Here is a 26476-nt window from a genome sequence, read left to right as displayed (position 1 = left end):
CAAGCGCATCCATTTCCCGGAAACGCGATTAGCAGGGCATGGGGGGCTCGCGGCTTTATCGCCTGCTGAGTCAACATCGGGCGGGGCTGTCTCTGCAAATCTTTCTGCCCCTTTTCAAGTGTGATTTTGTCTGGAAGGATGGACGGAGAAGGGGGAGAAAATCCACCACAGACCCTTAGAATCAGGCCCGGGGAGGCTGTCAATCAACTGGTATTTAATTATCACCTCAGAGGAATCTGACACTAAGCTGATCCTTCAAAGAGTGCGTCTTGTCATTAGACAAATATTGGGTTACTGCTCCCTTGTTTTCCCGAAAGGAAATTTATAGGTAACAAAAGCCACCCATACACATCATTTCCAAATATAATGCTCTAAATGCAGTCTACAAGAAAAAGACAATTTATAATCACGAAAAAGTTTGGAAGGACTTTCTCGAGCACAGCCATCAAGGAGGCAGGGTGGCATAGTAGGCGGCCCTGGACTGTGACAGGTGCCAGGCAGCGGGACGGGCCTGTGGCACCTGCAGTTCAGATGCCCCCATGCCATGGTCACCAGTGTGGGGCTTTTCAGCAATAAGGAATGACTCTTGGAAAAGTTTCACGTTCAAGTCTGATGTGTCCTCCATTTAGTTATCACATCAGGGTGTATTAAAACTGTGCAAAACACCTTCAGTGTTTATAGAGAAAGTAGACTTAGGGGTAAAGCTCAGATAAGCAAAAATCCTCAGAGAATCCGTTCACTGCACATTGATAGCAGACCGGATTAAGAAGACATGGCGCACCCACGTTCTGGAATACTGCTCAGCCACAAGGAGAGACGAAAGGTTGCCATTTGCAATGAAATGGAGGGAGTTCCAGGGAAGGACATGCAGGAAGGCAGGTCAGACGACAAAGACATTTCAGCAACGGAGGAGAAACCACCTCTCAGGACCGAGCTGGGGCCTGCTCTGTGACACACGCAACCGACGACGTGACTAAAATACCTGTGGCAACTAGAGATGTTAATCAATGAAGTGAGCTTCCTGAGCTTAAGAGGGAGGGGGAGGGAGGCAGGGTCAGAGGGGATATGCAGGCTGGTGGTGGGGAAAATGTTTTCTGCATATTAAACGTGACACTGCAATGCCAAGCTAAAACAATTAAATAAAAAAGGGGCTGCTAAAGAAACCTAAAGCTTGGTGGATTTTTCACAAATAAAGGCGTTAAGGAGAGGGGGGATAATCCACTCACAGGAATGATCTGGTAGAAAGCTCAAAAGCCATGTGGAATGCAAGGCAATTTGGGGGCTGTGTAGACTCAACCCTGCAGAGGATCTAAGGTTTCTGGTCTCTGCTGGGCGGCGGGGGATGGGGGGAGGCAGCCCCACCCCTAGCTTTAATTCCCACCAGAAATGCCATCATCGATTTAACCCCTAGGGGGCGGTGTGCTCCCTGGAGAACCACCAGGTTAGAAGAAAGTTTGCAAACCATTGGCCTGGGGGTGGAAGCTATCCAACAGGTGTGTTTGCTTTGGACCTGTCAGGTGTTGTGTGTTTATTTTTAAAAAGAGTGACTAGACCACATTCGAAATCTCAGCAATTTCACATAAAAATCTGGATATCACACTTCTGACAAATCAGGAGATTTGGCAACTCTAGAGCCCAGTCCTTGACGAATGGGCACATCTGGCGTTGCCCCTGCTACTGGGTTTGGCTTCTGTGTGCAAAGTCCTCAGTCCTGCCTGGAACCTGATCTCCCCGGGGTGCACAGCACAGGTGAATCCTGCAAGGGCTCGAGGTCTGAGCTGGATGTGACCTGCTGGCCAAGGGACAAGATGTGCCAGATGCTCAGAGCTCAAGAACCTGAAGCCGCAGGCCCAGCCTGGAGCCAGTGATGCTGGGGCCCTCACCTGTGGGAGCCCTGACCTATGACAGCCCCGGGTGCACTCAGAAGGTCTGGGGAGGCAGGCACTGTGCTTAGGGGGTCCGGTCCTCCAGGAATAAAGGGGGCTGGCACCCCCGTGATAAGCTTGTGTGAGGATGAGACAGACCGATCATGTAGTGCACATGGCACAGGTCTGGGCACGGCAAAGCACAACAATTTGTACCTTTGATGAGTGTTGCTACTGTCATATTTTCCAAGGTTTGCGCGCACCCTTCCAAAAGATTTTACGTGAACTCTACCCCAAGGCTACCCACCAGAACTTCTGGCCATAACACACAATCTCTCTTCACCACCCACAGCACCATCCACATCTTCACACCCAGGTGAGTGTGACCGAGAAATGTTAATTCTAAATTTGATTTAATTTTTAGGCCCCTGTGGCTAAGGGTTACTATATTGGGCTGAGACATTTGAGCCTAATGCCTTCCAGAATGTTCAGGGAGCCGGGGTCTGGCGGGTAGGCTGAGCTAGTTGCAGAGCACAGCACAGGTGGGGAAGGGGAGGCGGCCTGTTTTCTAAGACCTGCCACTCTCTGCAGGGCTTGCTCCAGGGTGACTTTGAGGCTCTGCAGCTCTGACCTGGTCCCTGTCAGCATGAGGACTGACTAGGGTGGTGAGCCTGAAAGAACTGGCTAAGATATACGTTGCAGCCCTAACCCGGCACTTGCAGATGTGGCTTTATTTGGCAACAGATGCATCAAGTTAAGATGAGGTCAGGCTGAATCAGGGTGGCTCTGATGGGTGACTGGTGTCCTTAGAAGAGGTAAACTTGAACATGAACATGCAGAGCAGGATGCCACGTGCAAGGAGGGAGCTGGAGGGAGGCGGCTGGTGAAGTCAGAGGCGGAGACAGGGGCATGTGGCCGGAAGCCCGGCAAGGCCCAGGAGGGCCAGCACCCATCGGAAGCTGGAACAGCGAGGCCAGGGCTCTGCTCAAGAACCTTCAGAGGGAGCGAGGCCCTGCCCACGCCTGATCTTGGACTCTGGCCTCCAGAGGCACGAGAGAGCCCGTTTCTGCTGGTTTAAGCCCCCTGGTTCAAAGTACTTTTCTCATAGTAGCTGCAGAAAATGGGAAAACCAGCCAAGAGACTCGGACAGAGAAAGTGCTGGAATGGGTTGGCTGGGGAGAGACAGAAACCTGCCCCATTGGCCTCACACCCAGTTTCTGAAAAGCTGAGAAGCACCACGGTCTGCTTCTCTCTTCCCAAGGGGCCCCTTCCTCTTTGGGCTCTGGCACGCCCCTCCCTTGTTGTGGGGATGGTCACATGCCCCTCAGTGAGGCACGGGATGACTTAGACACACGTGTTGCATTTCCATGGCACCCCTGGGGAAACTGAGGCCCCAAAGGGGCCGGGTCTTGCCTCAAGGTCGCAGAGGAATTTGGTTCTCTGGACTCCAGCCTCAGTGCCTGAGACTCGACAGCATGGGAGAGAGGAAGTGACTGTTGACTCAGAGCTTCGAGAAATCCAGCATGGACAGGGGTGTGGGAGGGACAAGCCCTCAGGGGTGCCCCGATCAGCCTGAGCACAGGGCTGCTTGGCACCAGCCGATAGATGCCCTAGATGCCCGGCTCTGCTGGTGGGGAAGGCAGGATCCTGGGTGCTGCAGGGGCAGGGGGAAGGCCCACTTCCTGCCGACATGCCCACGGGCTGGAGGGGGCAAGCAGAGGGGGAGCCAGGCAGCTGGCCGGAGGGAAGAAGGGTGTGTGTCAGTGTGTGTGTGCGCGTGCGAGTGCCTACACTTGAGGGGGGAGGAAGAGCATGCAGCAAAGCAGGAGAAAAGCCAAGCAGAGAGAAGGCAGCCATTGTGAGGGCTGCAGCTGTACCAGGGGTCTGGGGCGGTGGAGGGGCGGTGTCTCTCCTCTGACTGAGCAGAGGGAGAGGCCGAGGGGGCAGGAGGGGGCTGGGAGAGCAGGAGGAATAGGAAACCACCTAGACAAGCTGGGGGAAGGCAGGGGGCAGGCAGACAGGCACCTGTCCTGGGCACTACCCTGGGGACACTAAGCAGACAGAGCACACAGACCCTGTCCCGCTGCCATTGGGCTGTCAGAAGTGAGACAACCAAGCAGACGCATGGCAGAAGAGACTGTCAGGGGTGGGGAGGGCCAGGGACATGGACACAGCAGGAAGCAGGGTTCCTGAAGCCACCGAAAGGGGCCGTGGTGACGGCAGTGGTGACAAGGGCTCCGAAGGGAAATGAATCAGGGTAAGGGATACAGGGGCAATGGGATGGATTGGGCAGTCACGGCAGGCTCCTCTGAGGAGGTGATGTTTGAACAAACTGCTGAGGGGAGTGAGTGAGCAGGGCCTGCAGATGAACAGGGGAAGAAATTTCTAGAAAAAGAAAGAATACGTGCACAGGCCCCTAGGTGAGAACCACCAGCTGTTGCTCGATTGTTTGCGAAACAGGAAGGAGCAGTTGGGGGAAGGGGGGTGGCCAGGCGATCAAGAGGTGAGGGACAGGAGTCAGGAGAGGGGATCGTGAGGACCCTGAGGTGACTTTGGGGGGGTGCTGACCTGCTTTGGGGAGCCACAGGAGAGTTGTGGGCAGAGGAGAAATAAGATCTGACCTTGGATCTGACAGGATCCCTCCAGCTGCCGCAGTGAGAGCAGATGAAGGTGGTGGCAGCAGAGTAGATTCTGGAATATTCTGGAGACTAGGGGGTTGGCAGATGGACTTAACATGGTATGCGAAAGGAAGAAAACAAAATTAAGAATAACACTAAGGTTTTGGCCTGAGTAACCGGAACACTGGAGCTGCCAAGGGGAAGACCAAGGTGTCTGGGGAGGGCAGGGACGAGACTGGGAGTCATCTTGGAGGCGAGAGGTTTGAATGCCTGGACGTGGCAGCTGGTGTGTGGGCTTCGGTCAAGGCAAATGGAAACAGAGTCAGGGGAGCAGGGAGGCTAAGGATGATTCCACATAAAAACAGAGGCGGCCCCGCAGCACCACCCTCACTCACAGCTCTGCGGTTCTAGAACCACCTTAGGAAAAAAACAAGACAGACAGACAGACAGACAGATACACACGCAGACACACACACACCCACTCCCCCCACGCTGCACGGATCTTTTGGCAGGGAGGCCAAAACGCCCAGGGATACCTTCTTGCCCTCCTGCGTGTGGGGGCAACTGGGTGCCGAGGCCTCCGCCAACACCCCATGCATCCGGCCAGGACAGGCGCAAGGCACAGACCCCCTCCCCACGAGTGAGGGGAGCTACCCAAGGCAAAGGAAGCCAATGGTCAACTAGTCCACGTTCACAGCTGACCCCAGCTCTGTGTGACCCCAGCTCTATGTGAAGACAATAACTGGGGTGCTTGGGGCCAAATCTGAAAATGACTCTTTCTGGGGGTCCTGGCACAACCTGGGCTTGTAATGAGGGGTGTGCTCTCCCTTGCCCTCAAGTGAGTGCAGTCAGGGCAGATGATGCTAAAAGACGACTGTACATTCTGTAAAAACTGAGGGTGTAATTTATTCTTTCCAGGGTATTTATATGGAGATCTGAGTCCCCAAAGTTAGAGGGAGACAACACACAGAAATATCCATGAGCAAATTGATATTTATCCTGCTTAAACTTAGCATCGCCGACTTCATCCTTTGTCAATCTCTACTGCAAACATGGGGTAGCACAAAGCAAGATGACAAAATGAAACTGCAAATCTTGTAAAAGATGCAAGGTTTTGTGAAATTAATTAAAGTGAAGCCGGAGGCCAGCTCCAAGCACATGCAAATCCAATGACACACAATAATCTGGTCCATGAGATAAGTGAAGAGACCCCTGGAAACGGTGATAAGGGAACAAGCACCCCACATGGGAAGATTCAGATGTCAAAGGATTATGAAAGCTCCTCGGGGAAAACTGATCAAATCCTCAAACACCTTGGCAAAAATGACCCTTTATGATTTCGCCATGAAAACTGAAATCCAAGCAGAGAACATCTTACTGCGCTATTACTTAAATTTGTCTAATTACACCTCACCCCAACTGACACATCATCAATTTATTTGCTCGAAGCATCAACCGATGAGCCACAGTTATAACTGAACCTCCATTAGATGTTCCATAAATTTTCAAAACTTTGTAGTTTCAAGATAAAATACCCAAATAAGCACATTGAAAGCACCATCCACATGAAATGCTGGTCCATGGTTCATGGAAGGAATGTTTCTGTTTCAATCTTTCACAGCTCAGGCTGACCTTCCATAGTCAAAAGGCAAAGAGTTGAGAACTATCCACTGGGTGGAGATTTTATCTTCCCCTGAGGATTCACTTTGTTCTTATCCTACAGTAAAAGAATTTTTAGCTGGGAAACTGGTCACCCAGAATAAAGACTCTATCTCCCAGACTCCTTTGCAGATCTGAGTTCTCATGTGACTTGTTTCTCCCCAGTGGGCAGGAAGGAGAGGTAGGAAGCAGTTGAAGGTCTGGGCAATTTGTGAGGCAGGCTCACCAAAGCAGCAGGCACTTTTAATTGAGAGAACAATAAATGCTATCTTGGGTCTCTCGCACACTTAAATCTAATTCAACCAACTTTCCCTAGACACCACGAGAACGCAGGGTTTTAGGTGCCTGCAGACAGTAAGAACCATGGACACTGGTCCTTGAGGGGCTGAGAAGTCATCTTATAGGCGGATGTGGGCCTGACAAGTCAAACTAAAAGGATTTTGAATTCATGAGTATTTTCCAGTCATTTTTTCCCACTGACTGACAATGACCAGCACAACTAATACCATACAGTGGTATTTTACGATGCTTTTGCTTTAAACAGCAACTTAATAGAAAACTCAAATCTGAGCTTCTTGGCTGCCAAGGCAAAAAGTGAAAACACACAGCTCTTGCTGTTCAATGGAAAGAAAGCAGCACGCTATTTAATGGAAAGTAAGCAGACATTCTCAGGGTTCTGAGTTCTGGAAGTGGGGTTTGAACGCAGTTCCTTGCAGAGAGGGGCGTTCTAAATACCATGAATCATATTTTCGCTGAGTTTTACAAAAAATGTAAATATCCTTTGTGTGGCGATTCACGCCTGACGTTGTGCTCGCAGTCTTCATTGAGGGTATAATAATTAAGCACAGTTGGAAGAAAGCAATTCTTCAGCGAAACAGCTTTTTTGGTGAGCTGTGTAAATTCAACGATAAAGATTGGGAAATCCATCTTGAAGAATGTCTGTTCCTGAGATGGTTCTTTTTCTTGCAGGGGCTGCATGATTTGGAAACACTGGGCTTTGGCAGGACACATGTTCCCTCTCAATTCATCGGATGCAAATCCCACAGTTCCTGCGAGCCCCCCAAGGCCTTGGTTTCCATATGGATTATGCCATAAGCACCCCACTTATGATTCTGGGTTGCTGTTGCCCTGGCTGTCAAATGAGGGGGGTTGATGAGAACACCTTTAGGGACTTTACCTAAGGTCCTTTGGTCTCCCTCAAGAATTCAACACAACTTTCAGCCAGAGGTTGTAATGGGGTCTGTAAGCCCCCCTCAGCCCTCAGACATTCTATTTGGCTCCCCATGTACATTTTTAAAAACAGTTTTGCCAAATCTTTAAAATCAGGAGATTTCAGATAAAATTTCAGGTTTGGAAATTTTTAAAGGTGGGCAGCCCTGCACATGAATGGCTAGAACCACCTGGAGCGAGCGGCAGACAAACCTTCAACAGGTGCCATCACCCTGCTGCAGGCCCTCCTGTCCTGCTGCCTCCACCTAGGCCAGGTGAGTTCTGGCACATGTGACTTTCTGCAGAGACCAGGGGCCAACCAGTTACTTGTATAGAATTGAGGTCTTCTTAGTTCTTTCAGCAGGAGCCACTTTCTGGGTGATTCTGGTCATAGAACGAGTCCGCACACCCCATTGGCTTGCTCCTGCCCCAGCGTAGCCCAGCCAGTCATGCTGCGGATCTGAGGGGAGGTGGTCCCCCTGGAGGGCTGTTTCAAGCACTTTCAACTACCCATCCCCCTTGTCACTGACCTGAACAAGCCCCTTGTCATTTGGGAGCAACTCTCCACGTCACCACACCCAAGCCCCAATATCTGATTTCATAACCTCCTTGGCTCCTTACCCAAGGTGGGGAGTATTTATTTATCTTAATCAAAACAAATTAAATTAATTGAGCTTGGGGGATTTTGCAATGGTGCTGGAGGTAAGTGACTGTATTGCAATTGTGCCCCAGGTAACCATCCTGGCAGATGAGCCTTCAGAACCCACCCAAGTACCTCCTGCAAGATAAAGAGATTCAAAAGCCCTGTAGAGCTCCCCCCAAATGCAGCACTGCCAGCCCCCAGCGCAGGAGCAATGGGCGCGAGGGGCACAGCGGACAGTCTATGGCCAAGTCAACTTCCAGGCCATTCTGCAGACACTCCACATACACTCCCTCCATTCTCCACACCAACTGTAGCCCCCAACCACCACTCCGTGCCCTTCTGGAACCGTCTTCCCTGCTAGTAGTTTGAAGTCAATAAAGCATTAGTCTCAGGCAACAACTCACAGAGAACGAAAACTCACCTGGCTTCGGAGTACTCTATTTCATATCTTACACGAACCTACTTCTTAGAAAAACTCAAATTCCTTTGCAAAGGTCCCTATTACCCTCATAGGTGAACACATTCTGTATTTTTTGAATGCATATAGAAATAAACGTGCACCTTTTAAACTGCAGCGGACCGCACACGACCTGAAGTCATCCTGTCAGGCGGTGCAGGGACCACACCCGGCGAGATTGGGGTGCAGGTGGCTCCCCCGCGCCTCCGCCCGGCCTCACCTGTCCGGTAGCCCGTGCTGTTGAGGTACACGGCGAAGGTGCGGCTCTCGTGCTGCGCTTGCCAGGAGGGCGAGGAGCAGTTCTCGTTGTTGGTGTAGGTGTTGTGGTTGTGGACGTACTTGCCGGTGAGGATGGAGGAGCGCGAGGGGCAGCACATGGGCGTGGTCACGAAGGCGTTGAGGAAGTGCGCGCCGCCCTGCTCCATGATGCGCCGGGTCTTGTTCATCACCTGCATGGAACCTGCAGGCACAGAGCAGGTGAGGGGCCACCCGCTTTCCAGCCGCCCGCACCCCAGGGCCGCAACACCCCCGGGGGAAGGGGATGCGTGGGTCTCAAAGGGACCCACTCATGCCTGGGGAGTGGGGCATGCTGGGGACAGAGGGGGACAGGACTGGCCTTTGTGGGGGTGGGCAGGTAAAAACCAGTTCATGAGTTATCTGAGCCTAGCAAGGAACTCTGATTTACATAGAAACAGAATTTTTTTTTTTTTGCAGGGTATTTTATACACTGGTGACTTTTTGGGAAAGCAACGACTATGTAAACGGAGGGAAGATTATGTTTTGTTTGGCTTGGAAAGTTCCCAAGAATCGCTGGCTCTTACTGAAAGCTGGTCACGCCAACCCCTGGGCCCACCTTCTCTCTAAATACTCCCCTGCGTTCTTGGAGCTCAGTGCCAGCCACGGTGCACAACTGCGCACTCACTCCTCACACGTCTATTAATTCCATCCCCCATCCCTACCACCCCTTCACAGAACCCATAAGTCCAGCCAAGCCTCCTAGCCAGCCCTCAGGGGTCACTTCTGCCCCAGACTCCCCTGAGCCGGCACCACGCAGGCCACAATGTTATCAGGACTCAAGTGCCTCGTGGTGCCCACACTCATGCCTGCGCTTGTTTCTCAAGCAAGCTGTGAGCAGAGTTAGGTGCTTAGGAAGGACACCAGTCTGTGCGGAAGCCCTACTGTGCGCAGGGGCTTTCATGCTCACTGCACCACTGACAGCACCAGGAGGGCAGAGACTGTGCTGAGCCCTGCAGCCCCGCGGAAGTGACATGACAGATGCTCGATAAGATTCCAACGTGGATGCACCCGGACACCAGGGCTGGCACCCAACGCTCCGCAGGTAGTCAGGGGAAAGCCCTTTTCTTCTCCTTCTTTGACCATCCTCAGTTCTGCAGTTCTTAGGGTGTGTGTGGGTTGAATGATGGCACCCCAACCAACCCTGAAAGGTATGTCCATATTCTAACCCCCAGCACCTGCGACTGAGATCTTATTTGTAGTAAAGGGCTTTGCAGATGTCGTTAAGGATCTTGAGATCGTTCTGAACTGGGCCCTAAATCCATTAACAAGTGTTCTTATAAGAGACAGAGGACCCAGACACAGAGGGGGAGCCGCAGGAGCAGGGAAGGGCCTCCCCTGCAGCACAGCTCGCCTACACCTTGATCTTGAACTTCTGCTTCTGGAACTCAGAGAGAATATATTTCTGTTGTTTTAAGTCACCCAGTTGGTGGCAATTTGTTAGCACAGTAATAGGAAATCAATGCAGGGCCCACGGGTTCTGGCCGGGGAGCTGCAGATCGCAATCACCACCAACCCCTAGAGATTTGAAAACAACTTGTCAGACCCACCTCAGCCCTCTGTCCCTAAAGGCTAAGATTTATGTGGCTCTTGTATCCCATCTTTCTGCCAAATAGGGAAGGAAAGAGCTAAAGCTTCCCCGAGGCAAACATAGATCATATCTCTTTACTGTTTAAAGCCATCCAACAGCTTCCACTGTGCTCAGAAGCCCAGACTCCTTATTGTGGCCTAAAAGACTCTTCAAGAACTGCCCTTCTCTGCCCACCCCTGTTTCTTTGACACCGTCTTTTCTCTCTCCTTCCCTCACTTGACTATGCTTGACTCCTCACTGCTCCTCAAATGCGCCAAGCTCACTCCTGCCCCGGGATCTTTGCACTGGCTGTGGGTCTCTCTTCCCAGGACGGCTTGGCTGGCTTGTCCTATCATTCCAGTCTGACTATGAGGCCACCCCACCTCCGCAGGAAGGCCTGGCCAACCTCCCCCATCTGGCTGAGCTCCACCTGTTTACGTCCAAACACACTGGCATTTGTTGTTTCTTGTTAGCATTTACCTCCTTCTGAATTTACCTCCTTTACTTTTCTCCTGTACTGGCTCTCTTGTGGATGATCAATCTCTTCTTTTGGACTAAGCGTTTGGGGGAGTCTAAGTTCTGCTTCTCACCCCTCCCACCCCCATATAGAATTGAAACTTGGTAAAAATTCACTGAATGAAGGAAATGGCACCAAGCCTGCCCTTTGGAGCCCAGCATTGAGGCAGTTTTATAAGGAATACTTTCCAGGAGTCAGGTGTGTTTCCTGAGCCCCTCGGCCTAGGTCACGAGCAGTGGCGGGAGGAAAGAGCTGGCTTTGTTAAGAACTGGACAGCCCAACCACTATGGAGAGCTGTGTGGAGATTTCTGGACCTACTAAACATAGAGCTTCCATAGGATCCAGCAATTCCACTCCTAGGTATTTACCCAAAGGACACAGAAACATCCATTCCAAAGAGCACCTGCACCCCTATGTTTAGAGCAGCACTGTTTACAATAGCTAAGCTTTGGAAACAGCCCAAATGCCCAAAAATAGATGACTGGATCAAGAAGATGTGGTACATATACACCATGGAATATTACTCAGCATTCAAAAAAGATAAACACATGCCATTTGCAGCAACATGGATGGCGCTGGAAGGGATCATGCTCAGCGAAATAAGCCAGAAAGAAAAAGAAAAATACTGGATGGTCTCTCATAGCAGGAATCTAGAAAACTTAAATAAGGGACCAGGAAAATGAATAACTATAAGAAAGTGAAAATCAAAATCAACAAAAAACTATGAACCAGAAACACCCTATGGGGGGTGGGGGGCGGGGAGGGGAGGGATTGAGGTCAAAATAAGGGGGTCACAATTGTATGGGGAATATAAAAATAAAATTTATAATAGAAAAAAAAAAAGAACAAAAAGGAAAAAAGAAAAAAAAAAAGAACTGGACAGGAATCGTCAGGCCCTGGAACTGCACCGACATCTGTCATCACAGCCATATGCAGCCAAGGTCCCAGCTGTAACTTTTGGGCAACAAAGGGTTTCCGCCAGGTGTGACGCTTCCCTCTGCTGGAGACAGAGCAGGTGGGCTTTTCAAGGCCCCCCACAACCAGCCAGCGCTAACTGGCTGGAGTCTGCAGAACGTGCCTGGTCTGGCCCCAGGTCAGTTCCTTCCACCTAGAAACCGTACCACAAATGAAAATACCCAGGTGAGTCCCTGACCTCCCACCTCATGGCCTCTGCCTCAGGCAGGCGCTTGGCCTGGGAGTCTGCCTCCCTAGCCTCCTTCCGGTTACTGATTAAATGTCCATTATCTCAGAGAGGCCTGCCCTGGTCCCTCCCGTCAGCATCCTCATCGCCCCCCTTCCCTGCCATACTTGTCCCCAGAACTGCCTTGAGACTAAAGTCACTTCCAGTTCACCCACTGGGGTGCTGCCTGCCCCATTCCCAGGGATTTAGGCCTACTTTACTGCTGTTCACAAGCCTCATACCATGCTCGACACATAGTGGGCGCTTGACAAACATAAAAAAAAAAATACCAAAATTTTATCTTCCTCTCTGGCTTTCTATAACTCAGGAGCCCTTATTAGTTTACATCCACAGATGTGCATGTATTTTCTGTGAAGTGGATTTGAAAAAATCTGACTTAAAATAGCATTACACGGCTCATGTGCTCTCCAGTTTACCACACTCCGCAGCACTCCCTATAGTCTTACACCAGCGCTGCCCAGCCACAGGCCTGCCTGCTCCCTGAGGGCCTTGGCTTTCATCTCCTTTCACTCCTCATACAACTTAGCAGTTGAGACAGCGCCAACCTTTCCCTGGGGTCACGGGCAGTGCCAGGTGTCAGTAGTAATCGCGATGATTATTAACAAAAGTGACTGCCACTGCTGTGCACGGGGCCTGCGGCACGCCTTCTACTTCACCCTCCCGATGGCTCGTTTAGCAGGAAGGGACGTGAGCACAGGGAGTTACATGATGGTTAGGGCTGAACAGCCGGGGAAGTGGGGTGTGAGGACTCCAGCCCAGGGGTGTCTGACGAAGAGGTGGGAGCTGGACTTCATGTCTGGGACACAGTTCCCGCCAGGTGGGAAGGGGCGGCAACACACCTGGGGAGGGCGTAGAGGGCTCTATGCAGGTGGCCGACTGGCTTCAGGGAGGCTCAGAACCGTCCTGGCCAGTGTGTGGGCTCCCTAGTTGTGCTGACCAAAGGCAGGAACACTGGTGGTGGGCAGTGGCCCCTGGTTGCTCCTCTGGCTACACTCGGGAGAGCATCCTGGGTTGGTGCTGCCGAGTCCTCACACCCAACTCCCTTTGTCAACTGGGAGAGAAGCGGCATCTCTTGGGAGGGCGAGGCTGCAGCGGTGCTAGCTTATATTTGATTGCACGGTTTATTCCTTCTACTTAGGGCGGCTGATCCTCACTTCTTTCATTCAGGGGAGTGGAATCTTGTTCTTTAAAAAAATAAACAATTGCAGTTGGTTTTTAAACAAGCCATCAGTGGGGCAGGTGGCCACAGATACAGGGAGGTCTGGGAAGGTGAGGGCTGGCGCTTGGTACAACCTGACTGTTCCCCCCCCCCCAGGATGTGACTTGCTATTTCTCAGATACCCCAAAGGCCATACACCCCAAATTGAGCTCCCTGGCACCCTCCAAAGCTCCCACTTGGAGGAGCCAAAGTCCCTGTGGTTATCCACACCCCCCTCCAAGACCAGTCTTTGCAGCCAAGGGGTCTTTGTCTGTTCTCAGATTTGCCAGGCTCATCCATTCTCTGAGCCTTTGCCCATGCTGTTCCTCCTACTTGGGATGCTGTTCCCCAGCTCTGCCCAAGCTTGGAACCATCACCCTTCCAGATGCTATGACCCCACCCCAGATATCTCATACCCCTTTTTTTGTTTTACATATTCAACTCTGCATCTTATCTAATGCCCCATCTGCTTTTACATATTTACTTGCTTATCTCACCGCTGTCCCCCTGCGGGCCTAGATGCCAGCCCCAGGAGGGTGGGGCCCTTGGCTGTGCCTCACTGTGCCTCACTGTCCCACGGCCTGGAACGGTGCCTTGCACATAGCAGGTGCTCAATAAATATTCCTGGAATAAATGATTCCAGGGCATTGCAAGCAGATTCAACCCTTTGTTCGCTCTTCAGAAACTAGAAGGACAAAGTAGCTGGTAATGAGAACTCGGCTGGCCTGGGTCTCTAGAGGCCTAGGAAAGGAAAAGCTGGCCTCCACCCAACCAGCGACCACCTGGTGAATCATTCACCTGCAGTCAGCAGCGCCGAATGCTGGGTTGGCAAAAAGCAAGCTGTCTGTGGAGACAGCTTGCTTTTTAGTGGGGTCAACACGGGGGTCTCCAGGTGCTTCCCTCTCATTCTACTCACTTCAGAGGAAAGGAGTGACCAGTGGCTCCTGACCAGCAACTCCTGGGCTCGTCTGCCCGGTGCCCTCCCCCTGCCCACGTAAGCTGGCAGAAGGCAGCGGCGTCAGCCCGCTAGGAGAGTGAGCTGAACCAGGCCCCAAAATGGCAGAGGCAGCTGTGTGCGGCGCCCTGCACGGCAGGCCTCCCCTCGGGGGCAGTGACCTGCTTTATTAAAACTGCCATCGTGACGCGGCTCCATAAATCCACATCTGGAATACGAAAACATATGATCTAATTTCCCCACCCGTCCGTGCCCTGCTGCAGATGGACAGCTCGAGGGGAGGGAAGAACCTGGAAGCTGTGGCTGCGCAGAAATAAAAAGGCCAGTTTTCCAAATTTTAAACGGAGCCCGAGCTGGTGTGTGGCCGGCCAACCCAAACTTGTTTTGTCCAACATAAGCCTGGGGACACACAGACAAAAACAGACCTGCTTTCTCTCCGTGACCAAACCGTCCTACATCGTGGGGCCGGGGTGACATCACCCTGACACCTTTCTCTGTGAATTCCACCTGCCTGCCACGAGTTCGCGGCTCCCCCCGCCCCCCTTCACCTGCCCACCTGCCTGGTGACTCTCGGTGCCTACCTGTGCTATTGTTTTACTTGCTATTTTCCTTTAAAGTGATTTTAAAAATGAAACTTAATCCAAGTACCGACATGAAATTCTGGATGTGACATGCAAATGCTATCTTTTTGGCTGCACCTCAAAATAAGTTCATTAGTAGTAAAATCCACGCGCGTGGGCCCGTCACAGGACATGACCTTGTGCATTACCGGTGTCGGGGGAAAAGCACTTTGGGAAATGCTGATTAATGTGCTCTAAAGGTCTGGGTCAAGGCGGTGGTGACCCGTGGGGACTCAGCAGGTGGTGCTAGGGACTTACAGATTCAAAACCTGACCCAAATTTTGCCATTCCTGGGGCTTAGGTGGGTCTTGTCTGTTTTCTGACCTTGGGGCTATTGTCAGCTGGAGCAGATGCAAGCTGTGAGCCCCAAGATGAACTCCTGTGACCCCCAGCTTGGGAAGCATAAGGCACTGGTTTTGATGGCTAACCGGGAATAAAGTCTTCTGATGTTTGTTTTCTTAAAATTACAGCTAAATTATTTGAATCTGTGTCACTGGACCCTCTCTGGGAAAAATTGTGGGATGTGAGGGAAAAATAAAGCTGTAAACCCAAGGTCTTGACTGAAACCTATCTCAGAGCCCTCCCTCCCGCCTGGACGACTGCAGCAGACTCCTGAGCTACCTGCTGGTTTCCACACTATGTCTCTGCTTGCTGGTTTGAGAGGTTCTTTTATTTACTTATTTTTCAGAAAGATTTATTTATTTATTTTATACAAGAACCTTGTATTTTATACAAGGCCAGATGCGCGGGAGGGTGAGAGGATTCACCAGAGACAGAGGGGGGAACAGAACAGGCAGACTGACGAAATTCACTGCTGAGGGGAGCAGCGGGCGAGACAGGAGAGGTCTGCTGCGCCATGTGGGCCCCTCGCTGCCTGGCTGGGATCGAACCGGCGCTGCAGAGGCTGCGGACAGCTTTACAGTGCAGCGCTCAACCGCCTGCGCCACCAGGGGAGGCCCCCAAGAGTTTCTTTTAAAACATTAAGTCGCACCATCACATTCTTTGGTTTAGACCTTCACACAGACTAACCATCTTGTTCAGAATAAAAGTCCTCCCGTTGGCCCACAAGGGCCTATGGGATCTGCTGCTCATTCTACCATCCACAACCTATAACTCTGTCCCCTGCTCTCCCTCTGCTGTGGCCACCTTGACCTCCTCACTGCTCCCTGAACACACCAAGTGCACGCCTGCCTCAGGACCTTTGCATGTGCTGCTGTGCACTCCGCCTAGACTTTGCTCCCTCACTGTAAATACCGCCTCCTCAGCAAGGCTTTCTCTGGGCTGGGCTGAGCTGGCTCCATCCTCTTGTTCTTCATGCTCCCCTTGGCACCGTGTGTGAGTAAACAAAGAGACATGTTCACAGAGGGGAAAACACTGTACGTGGGGATTCTCCTGGGGTGAGCAGTTTGAGCGCTGGAAGGGGAGTAAAGGGCTACCTTTGCTTTGGATTATTTGACTCTTTTAAAATAAGATTGTTCCATGTGTGTCATGTGACATACTTTGGGGTGTGGGGAGAGGAGAGCGCAAACCAAAACCCAGATACTCCGCGAAGGTTCTGTATGTTGCTTTCCCACCTCTGCCTTTTATCTGGGGAGGAGATAATAAAGCCTGGAATGTTTCAGTGCAGGCCTTTGGGCAAGGACTCTCTGCTATCTGCAGAGCCCACAGTGACTTTGATGCAAGGTCACCCTCAGACAGCCCCCGGGTCGACCTGCCCACACAAGTGAGTTGTGTTTTCCCAGTGCATCAAGAATGCAATTATTGGCCCACATTCTTCAAAGTAGGAGATTTTTCTGGGACTACATTCTGAGTTTTGGGCGCTTTAGGCAATTTTGCTTTCAGGGCCCCCTCCTTTGTAAAGAAATATTAAAAGTGATCTTTCACGACTATTGCCATACAATGAATATATTCATAGATATTTAAACATTTTCTTCAACCTTAAAGTTTAGCTTGTCTTCTGACTTTAAAAGGATTTAAGACATTTTCACAGGCCCCGAGACTCCTGTACTGTATCCACTGGGCCTAATGGAAGAATCAACATTGGACTTTTTATTAAAATCTTAATCTCTGGCTTCTCCTGAGAAAAATCAGGAAACCAGTCTGTACTGGGTGTATATTCCCACATGGCATGGTCAGCTGGTGCTAGCACAGTCATTCCTCTAGATGGGAGCTATGGCCCCCGAATTCTGCCCCCCTCCTCATGATCCTTGTCATTTATCTTGGACACATGTTGTCATTTTTAAGAACAAAGCGTTAGGAAGGAAGTGGATTCAATCACCAAGATATGGAAACAACCAAAGTGTCCAGCCATGGAAGGGTGGATGATGAAACATGGCATAGTGTCACATCACTTTGAGGGTCTTCCCTGTACTGACACCCTGCGACAGTTGCACAACAATGAAATCACCAAACAATGCACTTCTCAAAACATATCCCTGCTAAGGGACACATCACTGTATAGATACACAACGGAATACTACTCAGCTACAAAAAAGGTGAAATTTTGCTGTTTGTGACAACATGGATGGATCTTGAGGGAATGTTTTATAAAATATGATGGAGAAAAGACACTGCATGATTTCAATTGTAAGTGGAATCTGACAAAACACAACCCATAGCTCCAGAGAACAGAATGGTAGTTGCCAGAGGGGAGAGGGTGATGTGGGTCAAGAGGGTAAACCCTGAAAGCTAAATTTGTGTGGTGATGATGGTAACTAGAATGACTGTGGTGATCATCCACAATATATACAAATATTCGATCATTATGTGGTACACCTAAAACCAATATACTCATATATGGTCACTATTTTGCTATTTAAAAAAAAAGCAGGTGGTAAAATAGCTTGTATCACATTTCTGTTAAAGATGGAATGAAGAAGGGCCACAGGTTGCTAGGAAATGGGGGCGGGTGTGCTTTTCAGCCTGGGCCCTGGATGGTCTACAGGCCTGTCTGTCACCCCACAAAAACCAGGCCCTGGGTTTGGGGGACAAGCAGAGAGATAAATGGATTTTACTTTGATGACCTAGAGATGCAGGAAACCCCCTCAGCTTCAGCCCCCACATTACCTGCTATGCTCTCCCCTTAGGGGCAACTGCTAGGGGCCCTCTGATGTGGTTTCTCCTCTTTTGGGGGCTACCTGGGGGGCAGGCTGAGGATGAAGGGGGCATGACCCACACTTTCTCCAGGTCCCAGCCTTCCTGAGTGACTCCCTCATGTGTTTAGAGCCACACATGGAATGGTGCAACTGCTAAATGTGCTGCACACACACATGCGCTTGCTGCTAGAGCTTCTGTTCTGGACTGACCACCAGGCCCTCCCTCACCTGTAGACTTTAAGCATCAAAGAACTGAATTTCAAGACCCAGGAATCAGCGAGTGCTGTCTTAATAAATCACCTGCTCTCTGAAATCACCTGTTTTCCTCTCTGTGAAAGTTGAGCACCTGGACAATTTTAAGAGGTTTCTTTTGACTATGAAATTCTAGGACATTCTAAGTCACATAGGCACATGCTGGGAAGGGCTCTGGAGGCAGAAGGCCCGAGATAGAATCCCAACTTTGCCATTTCCTAATAACCAGCCTTGAGCGAGTGATTTAACCCATTAGCAAAAAACAGTTAAACCCACATTTCTTTCTGAGATATGTGGCTCAGTAACTAAGTTCTGTCCATACTGTATGTGACATCTGGGGCGAGGTCTTTAAAGGGAGAGGACTTGACTTGAAGGTCCAAACATTTTGCCCTTCTGTTTAGTCTTTCATTGCTGCCTGGAATGTGGCTCTGATAGCTGGAGCTTCTGCAGCCAATCTGAACCATGAGGTGATCTTGAAGAAGAAAGACATATAATAGGTATATAATAGGTATGGTCAAACAGAAAGGCAGAGAAGGAACGTGTGTCCCTGATAACCTTGAAGCCACCACACTCACTCTGGGTTGCCAACTTCCAGACATTTTTATGTGCGTGAGCAGCAGAATTCTATCTTGTTTCAGCCACTGTTATTTTATGTTTTCTTTCACATGCAGCCAAACCTAATCCCAATATACTTAGCTTTCAGAATTTAAGAAATCTCCCAAGTGTTGCTGAATTGAAAAGAAAAATCTTGCAGGAATGTGCTTGGCAAGTTGAACACCAGGGTGGGTCCCAACGAACCTCTCTTCTTCCTGAGATAACCTGCATCCACATGTTTTTCTAACTCTAGTGAGCGGTGCTAGGAATGTCAGGAGTTGGTATCTCAAAGAAGCTGGGTTGGAAGTTACCACTGATCTGGTGTCCGGGATCTGGGCACCGTGTTCTGGGCTCCCAGCCATCTGGCGCCTCCAGAGTGCCCAGGCCTGCAATTCTGAACTGATTTCTGGATATCAGTCCTCAGCGCAGGGTGTGGTTTCCTTGCGCTCACAGATGGAAAGTGGAAAACAAGAGCCTGGCCAGAAACACTCCCAGGCCTTTTTCTCAAAAGCCTGCATCTGCCATGAAGCAGCCCTCCAGCCCACAGGCTGCAGCTTTCAGGACCACAGACCCCTCTAGGAACCTGGGGGGGGGGTCTTGGATCCAGCAAGCCCAACAGGCACACAGTCTGTATACAGCTCCTCCCTCCCCCTCTGCCAGCACATCTGGGCTTGGGCCTGTCCCCTGAACTGGACTCTGAAAGCGGGTGTCCTTGGACAGCTCCATAGGCGTCTGTAACTTACAGGTCTAGAACCGAGCTCCTGACCACAGGCCTCCCCATCTCTGTAAACAGAAAATCTCTCCTTGAGTTGCTCATGCCAAACCTTGCTATCCTTGACTCCTGTCTCTCATTCTAAACCAGATCTGTAAGCACATCTTATTAGTTCCACCCTTTCCCCCACTCTGGTCTAGGTCACCATCCATTCATGCTTGGACCACTGCAGTAGACCCTCACTGGGATATCTTGTGCTGGGACTTTTGCAGTAGACTCCTCACTGGGCATGGCTCCTGCCTGGTCCATTGCAGCAGACTCCTCAACTGGATGCCCTGCTCTTAATACAGCCCTTCACTCTGTTCTCCACACAAGTGCCAGAAGGATCATATTAAATCTTAGGTCACATGATGCTTCTCCTCTGCTCAATGACCCCCACTGATGTCTGTACTTGGGGTGGGCACTCAGGAAAATGAGTCATAAAGAGCAATGCCTGAAATTCTGGGATTTGGGGTCTCTCTTCTGAACCCCCAGACACAAGAGTCACCGCCTTATAGTTCCCATCCAAGTGTGGCCCCAACTTTAAAAACTGTGACTCACACTTTCCTTTTCTCCCCTCCTGCTAAGAGGATGTCTCTAGAGGGCTGGGGCACCTTCACTGCCCTCTCAAAACTGCCCCTGTCCCTGTATACAAAGACACCCCGGCCTTGGTCTTGTGGGAGACAGCATCTTGATGAAATTGAAAAGCTTCAGAGTAATTGATGCTGTTCACAGTGTACTTGATTTTACAGTGACCTTTGATCGAAGACACCCATAGTGCTTTGTCATTTTAGAGTCATAACTTAAAGCCTCCTTTTAAAACAATGTTCAAGCTTCAAAAAGTAAGTTCAGTGAAAGAAAATCTCAAGTGATAGGCAGATGGGCCTGGTATGCTGCAAAAATTCCCTTGCTGCAGCAAGGACCGTGGCTAACCCATCTCGGGGTCTCGGAGCCTGTCCGAGCCCTTGGGGCTTACCCCACGTTTGTCTGGATGGAATTAAACGAGTAAATTGGCAGCAGGCACTGGCTCCAGGGCCTGTCTGACCAAACAAGATGTGGCTCCTCCCTCTCCTGCCCCCCTGGCAGAGAAGACCTCAACCCCTGTTGCTCCCACGGTCATCAGGACACAGGGATTTTCCAATTACTCTGAAAATGTATTGAGGACATTGACTGACCAGCGTGCCCTGGAACCAGTACCCCTGGGCACTCGACACTTGCAGGTGTGTCAGGGAGGTGTGTCAAATGCACACAGGGAAAGGCGAGATGAACAGACAGCCCCCCATCCCCCTTGCAATGAGGAACCAGGACAAGCCCAGATTCTGGGCTGCGTCCCGCACTGATTCTCTCAACCAGACCCTAATTAGGATGGACGGCTGTTCTCCACCCCGAGACTGGAAGAAAGCCTGGAATGATCTTAGTTGAGAAGTCTCCAGCCCCGAGAACCATCAGAACTGCCGCATGGATGAGCAGAAAATAGCAGATGATAAATTTTTTAGGACCACCCTCTGTGTGCCAGTTGTAGCAGACTGTGAGATAATGTGCTGGCCTTTTTGGGAACATGCATTATTGATCTGGGTCTGTCTAGAGGTTTATAAAAAGCCTATCACCTCCCTGCCCGCCCCCCCTTCCCAGCCCTCACCTCCGGAAAGAAGCATAGCCTTCTTTAAAGGCTGGTTCTGCAGTTGGAGGGGCTGGCTTGGTAGTAGAAGGGTGACTGCAGGCACCGATCTGGGCAACTGAGAGCTCCGGGCTGGTTGCTGACAGATGCCACGGAACACAAGGGCTCCAAGCCCACCACAGCACTTCCTGGAATTTCTCTTTCAGAAACACTCACTCATGCAGGCAAAGAGGCGTGTATAAAGCCATTCCCGGCAACAGCAGTGGAAACTAACTAATATACACACTAAGACTCTAGAAAGAACTTGAGAGCCATCCCAGGGGAGTGGTTAAGAGCCGGGGTGGAGAGCACGGGGTTCAAATTTTGTTTAGCCGTGTTCTAGCTGTGTGACCTTGGACAAGCCACTTCACTTCTGTGGGCCTCCATCTCTCCATCCATAAAATCTATGCATTTAAAATGAGCTAGATTGGGCCTCCCCGGTGGCGCAGCGGTTGAGCGCTGGGTTGCGAAGCTGCCCGCAGCCTCTGCAGCGCTGGTTCGATTCCAGGCTGCTCCCGGCCACCGGAGGAGGGTCCCACATGGTGTGCAGACCTCTCCTGCCGCCCGCTGCTCCCCTCAGCAGTGTACTTCGGTCCTTCTGCCTGCTCTGCTCCCCGCTCTGGCTCTGGTGAATTCTTTCACCACTCCCTGTGCTTCTGACTGTACCCAGTGCTTGTATAAATAAATAAATAAATCTTAAAAAAAAAAAAAAGGCAATGGAATGTTTAAGAAACCTTTAAAAAATAAATAAATAAAATGAGCTAGAGTTTTTTCTCCTCTCCTTTCTCCAGAGTCCTCACCATGCTCAGAGCACCTTATATTTGCACAGTCTGTTGGTTTTATTCAAGAGCCACAGGTACAAACTTACAAGCAGATTCTGACACGAGGCTTAGTTGGATAACGTGGCTGCAATAAAATGTGAGGTTCCTAAGAGCGTGTATTCACTCACTCAACTGGATTCCGGCCCCAAATCTAGAAATTGCCCTTGAGGATCTTCTCCTTAACCCCCACATCCAACCACTAATGTCTCCCCCATTCTCTTGCTTCTGGCTGGACCAAGGTCCATCACCACCTGCCCAATTACAGCCCTGGCCTTCTGATGGGCCCTGAGTCTGCTCTGACCTCCTGCAACCTAATTTCAACACATCAGTCAGAGAGATCCTGTTGGAACCTTCCACGGGTGTGCAGAACTGGCCCCAGGCACTTCTGGCCTCATTGCTCTCCACTCCCTCATATTCTTTCTGTCCCGAGATACCACTCCAGCTGGGCGTCTCTGCTGTCCTGTGCTTTCTACCTGGACCCATCCTTTCTCGGGTCTCCAGTTCCCAGCACAGAGTCAATGCTTAATAAATATCTGTTGAACACATGGATGCCTGTCCAGGGGGTTCAGAATTCCCAGGCATAACTATGATCCAAATGGCTTGAGGACCACGCAAGGCAAGACGGAGGGGTTCTGAGGTCCAGCGGCTGCCTGTGATGCGCTCATCTGCAAAATTCTGCCAGAAACAAAACCCATGGCCCTCTGGCCAGTCTGCAGACTCTCCATGTTTATCAACCGCAGCTCCTGCTAAATGCTGCCCGGGAGATAGGTATCACATGTGTCAAACTGTCAATAAAAGCTCTGAGCTCTGATTGCTTCCTGGCTGCAAATTCTTTTTGTGCTGATAAGCTCTCTGAGAAAAAATCTATACTTGTGATCAGTAATACGAATCATTACTAGGAATGACATGGACTTAGAGAAATCAATTTTTCTTGGCAGTTAAAAGACTGATTCATATTTTTATGACAGGATCCAAAAAGGGCACCGATGTACAGGTACATCTTCACCACTGTCTTACATTTGGTTGCCAAGGTGCATTACCCAAGAAACCTTTAAATGCGTTGCCCCAAATAATATCCAGTTGTCCTTTTAAGTGGCTAAAAGCCCACCACTCATCTGATCAACTTTCCCATAACCTACGAGAGGTTCCAAGATCTGGCTCCATCCTGTCCTTGCAGTCCTCTATCCTATGTCCTTTCCCTGGGTTCTGGCCTTTCTCTGGGTTCTGATTCTGCCTCGGGGCCTTTGCATATACTCTTTCCCTCACCTGAAGGCTTAACCCCAGATCCTCAGAGTGCACGGTGTACTAAGATGAGCACAGAAATCAACATCTAAAGCTATAAAGCTGTGTTGTCTAATAAGGAAGCCACAAGCCTCACATGGCAACCGAGACACTTTCCAGTGGCTCGTCTTAGTTAAGGTGTGTTCTGAGTATAAAATACACACCAGACGCTAAAAACAGTAAGCGAAATGAAAAGAAAGACTTCATTAATGATTTTTTTTTTTTTTGTGGGACCCTTGCCAGTGGCCGGGGACCGAACCAGTGCTGCAGAGGCTGCAGGCAGCCTCGCAGCCCAGCGCTCAACCGCTGTGCCACCAGGGGAGGCCCTGCATTAATGATTTTTATATTGATTACATGTTGAGATGGAAATAATTTGGGTGTGATGAGTTCAAGTGTTTTTAAAATTAATTTCACCAGTTTATTTTTACTTAAAAAAATGCAGCTACTAGAAAACTTGAAATTACTTATTTTAAGTACTTGCATTAGTGGCTCACGTTATATTTCGGGGGGGGGGCACTGGTCTAATGTGGAGGAAAAAAACCTATGCAGATGAGTGCATGGAAGTTGGAGAAGACACAAGACAAGGAGGAAAAGGAACAACACTCAGAGTGACCCTCCTTCAGGGGAGCTGGAAATGTAAGTGGGGTTGGACTCGGGGAAGCTGCTGAGATGGACTCAGGAGGCCTCATTTTGGGGGGCTGCATTGTGGGCTCTCCTATTGTGAGTGAAAATATGGTTAGAAAAGCCTCATGCAAGTGAAGACCCCACAATTCAGGAGGAGAAGACCCTGGTCGGACTTAGGAGGTGGAGGAGTCTAGGAGGCTTTTCATAGGGAGTCAAGTATGTAGTGCAGGGGTGGCTTGACCTTCACAAGGTCAAGGAGAACCCAGGGAAGGTGCCAAGGCCATGAGCTGGCGAAGGCCCTGAGTATAGTGGCTATGGCCCCTGGTCATTGGTGGCCATGAACTAAACCTGTCCACACCTGCTCTCCCTGGAGCTCAGCACTGCGAGGGTCGATGCTCAGGACCAGAGGTGGCCAAGCTCACCCTCCGTCATCGTCATGTCTAGGAACTGCTCACGTCACTTCCCGGAGGGCCGATGCCTTGTCCCTGGATGCCACCAAGGAAGGCTGAGCCCAGCAGCAACTGTTAAGATTGGAGGGCAGGAGTCCACCCCATTAAATCATTAATGCCGTCGGTAGCCTGCACTCCCACCCAGCAGAGTTCCCTGCCATTCCCCCAGAGCCGCGGCCTTTCTGGCATTGATCTTACAGAACTTGCAAATGTGCTGCATATCTGACTCCCTTAGGCTCCGTGAAAGCGGGGAAGGTGCCTGTCTCACTCATTACAGAAGGCCCAGGCCCTAAAATATTGCCAGACACACAGTAGGTGCTCAAGAGGAACTGGATGAAAAGAATAAGTTGGTTTGAATGCCTCTTCTCCTTGAGACGATGGAGAAACCCAGGGACAGCACTGCATTGGGAGAAGGTTGGGGACCCCTGTCACCGGAAGTGGCCTTTCCAGGTCTGCCTGGCCCTGTGCACTGGGAGCTGAGTGGCTCTGGTGCTGAGGCTGTACCTCCAAACCCCCACTCTCCCCGCCCAGGTGCTTACCGAGCTCCACGTCTTGGTCGTCTGTCAGCACCAGGATGATGTTGGGGCGGATGTTCCTGCGGTCCCGCTGGAACCTGCCTTTCAGGCGGTGGTGGGATAGGAAGGCCGAGCCTCCGTGCAGCAGGGAGAGAAGCAGCGGGGACAGCAGGCACAGCAGGAGGCCCGGGGGCGCCATGTTCTGTCTGAGCCGATCGGGGCTTCCCTCAGGACGCAGGAATCTGAAGCGGCCTTTCGGATCTGGTTTCTCTGCCCTCTTCCCGCTCTACTCACAGATCTAGAGGAGGAAAGAATCCGGTCAACTTTATGAACAGGCTGCCCAAATGCTTGGACACGCGTGATGACCGCCTAGCGGCTTTGGGCCTCTCTGAAGAGGGCTGTGATGGCAGCGGGGGGACCAAACTCGGCTACAGTTACAAGAAAAGTATTTGCAACTGCTCAGCTGGCAGGCTGGGAGGAAAGGCTCTGGAGGCCAGCTCTGCAGACGGCCGTCTCCCCGGGGCCACCCGGCTGTGTTGGTGGCAGCACGAGACCGAACCAAGTGACCAGCCAGGCTCGGAACTGTCGGCCCAGTTCACCGACAACAGAGAGGACAGGAGGCCGGCGTGGGGGCTTCTCCTGGTCTCTCCTGTCTGCAGTGGGGGATGCAGGGGTGGGCGGGATGCAGTCAAGCTCTCAGGTCAAGTGGGGTGCAGGGTAGGTCTGAACCTGGAGGACGGTGGTGTCTGCCTTGGGTGAGCTACTCATCCTGGGTCTCCGCCCGGCTGCCCCCCACCCCCCAGCCCCTCTTCCTCAGCAGTAAGCCAGGGAGGACGCTCGGTGTCCTCGTGAAGAGAACGGGGACATGTGGCACAGATGGCTCCTCTGTCCAGCGGGGATGCCCTGAAGGCCTCCAGGCCAGGGATCCCATAGCTGGGCACGTTGTTCATGTTGGTTTTCAGTTGCGGAGTTAAACAAAATGACAGAAGAGAAAATTGAGGGCTTCCAAGTTGAGGGCTAGATTCCGCTCGACCTAGGTCGCCCCGCCCCGGGGTCGGACGGTCACAGCTGTGGCGGCCGAGGGCAGCGGGATGGGCCCCTGGCTCGGGCAGCGCTCCCTCTCACGCTGCTCTTTGCTCTCTGCGGTCATTTTTCTACTTCCTGGGGAAATGAGCCTTCAAGTCCTGTCCAGATATAGACTTTGGGTCTCATCTATTTAAAATGAGCAAGAGAAAGGGCGCGAGCAGATCTGTTGGGAGGAAACCAAGTTTGCTGGAGACGGGCTGAGTCACCTTCCCCGTGACCTTGAAGGAGTAAGCCTGCCCCTGTGTCACGGGGAACCCCAGCCTCTACCCTGATGTCAGGGCTCAGAGGGGGTGTGCTGCCGCATCACCTCTCCTGGCAAGTGCAAAGCACCTAAGGCGGGAGGGTCTCCCCCCTGCCCCCATTCTTTTTTTTTTTTTTTTTTAAAGATTTATTTATTTATTTATACAAGCACTGGGTACAGTCAGAAGCACGGGAGGGTGAGAGAATTCACCAGAGCGGGGAGCAGAACAGGTAGACAGACGAAGTACACTGCTGAGGGGAGCAGCAGGCGCGGCAGGAGAGGTCTGAGCACCATGTGGGACCCT

At 51.1% G+C, this 26476-nt stretch overlaps 1 protein-coding gene across 5 annotated transcripts in view; it reads right to left on the bottom strand.

Moving 5' to 3' along the window:
* The window catches only part of SULF2 (sulfatase 2), a gene marked incomplete at both ends in the record, with an annotated part of 59572 nt that extends 34528 nt beyond the window's left edge, over window positions 1-25044 (bottom strand). For all 5 annotated transcript variants that reach the window (XM_084247311.1, XM_084247314.1, XM_084247312.1 and 2 more), the window contains 2 exons: window positions 8672-8911; window positions 24870-25044. In XM_084247311.1, coding sequence (XP_084103437.1) covers window positions 8672-8911; window positions 24870-25044 — 415 coding nt within the window. The remainder of the gene's footprint in view (window positions 1-8671; window positions 8912-24869) is intronic.
* Window positions 25045-26476: the final 1432 nt, after the last annotated feature.

This window comes from Talpa europaea (genome assembly GCF_964194135.1).
Source record: "Talpa europaea genome assembly, chromosome: 11".
In the NCBI taxonomy this organism is placed as follows: Eukaryota; Metazoa; Chordata; class Mammalia; order Eulipotyphla; family Talpidae; genus Talpa; species Talpa europaea.
The sequence above is the reverse complement of the archived record's forward strand: the minus strand, read 5'-3'. Positions and strand labels throughout refer to the sequence as shown.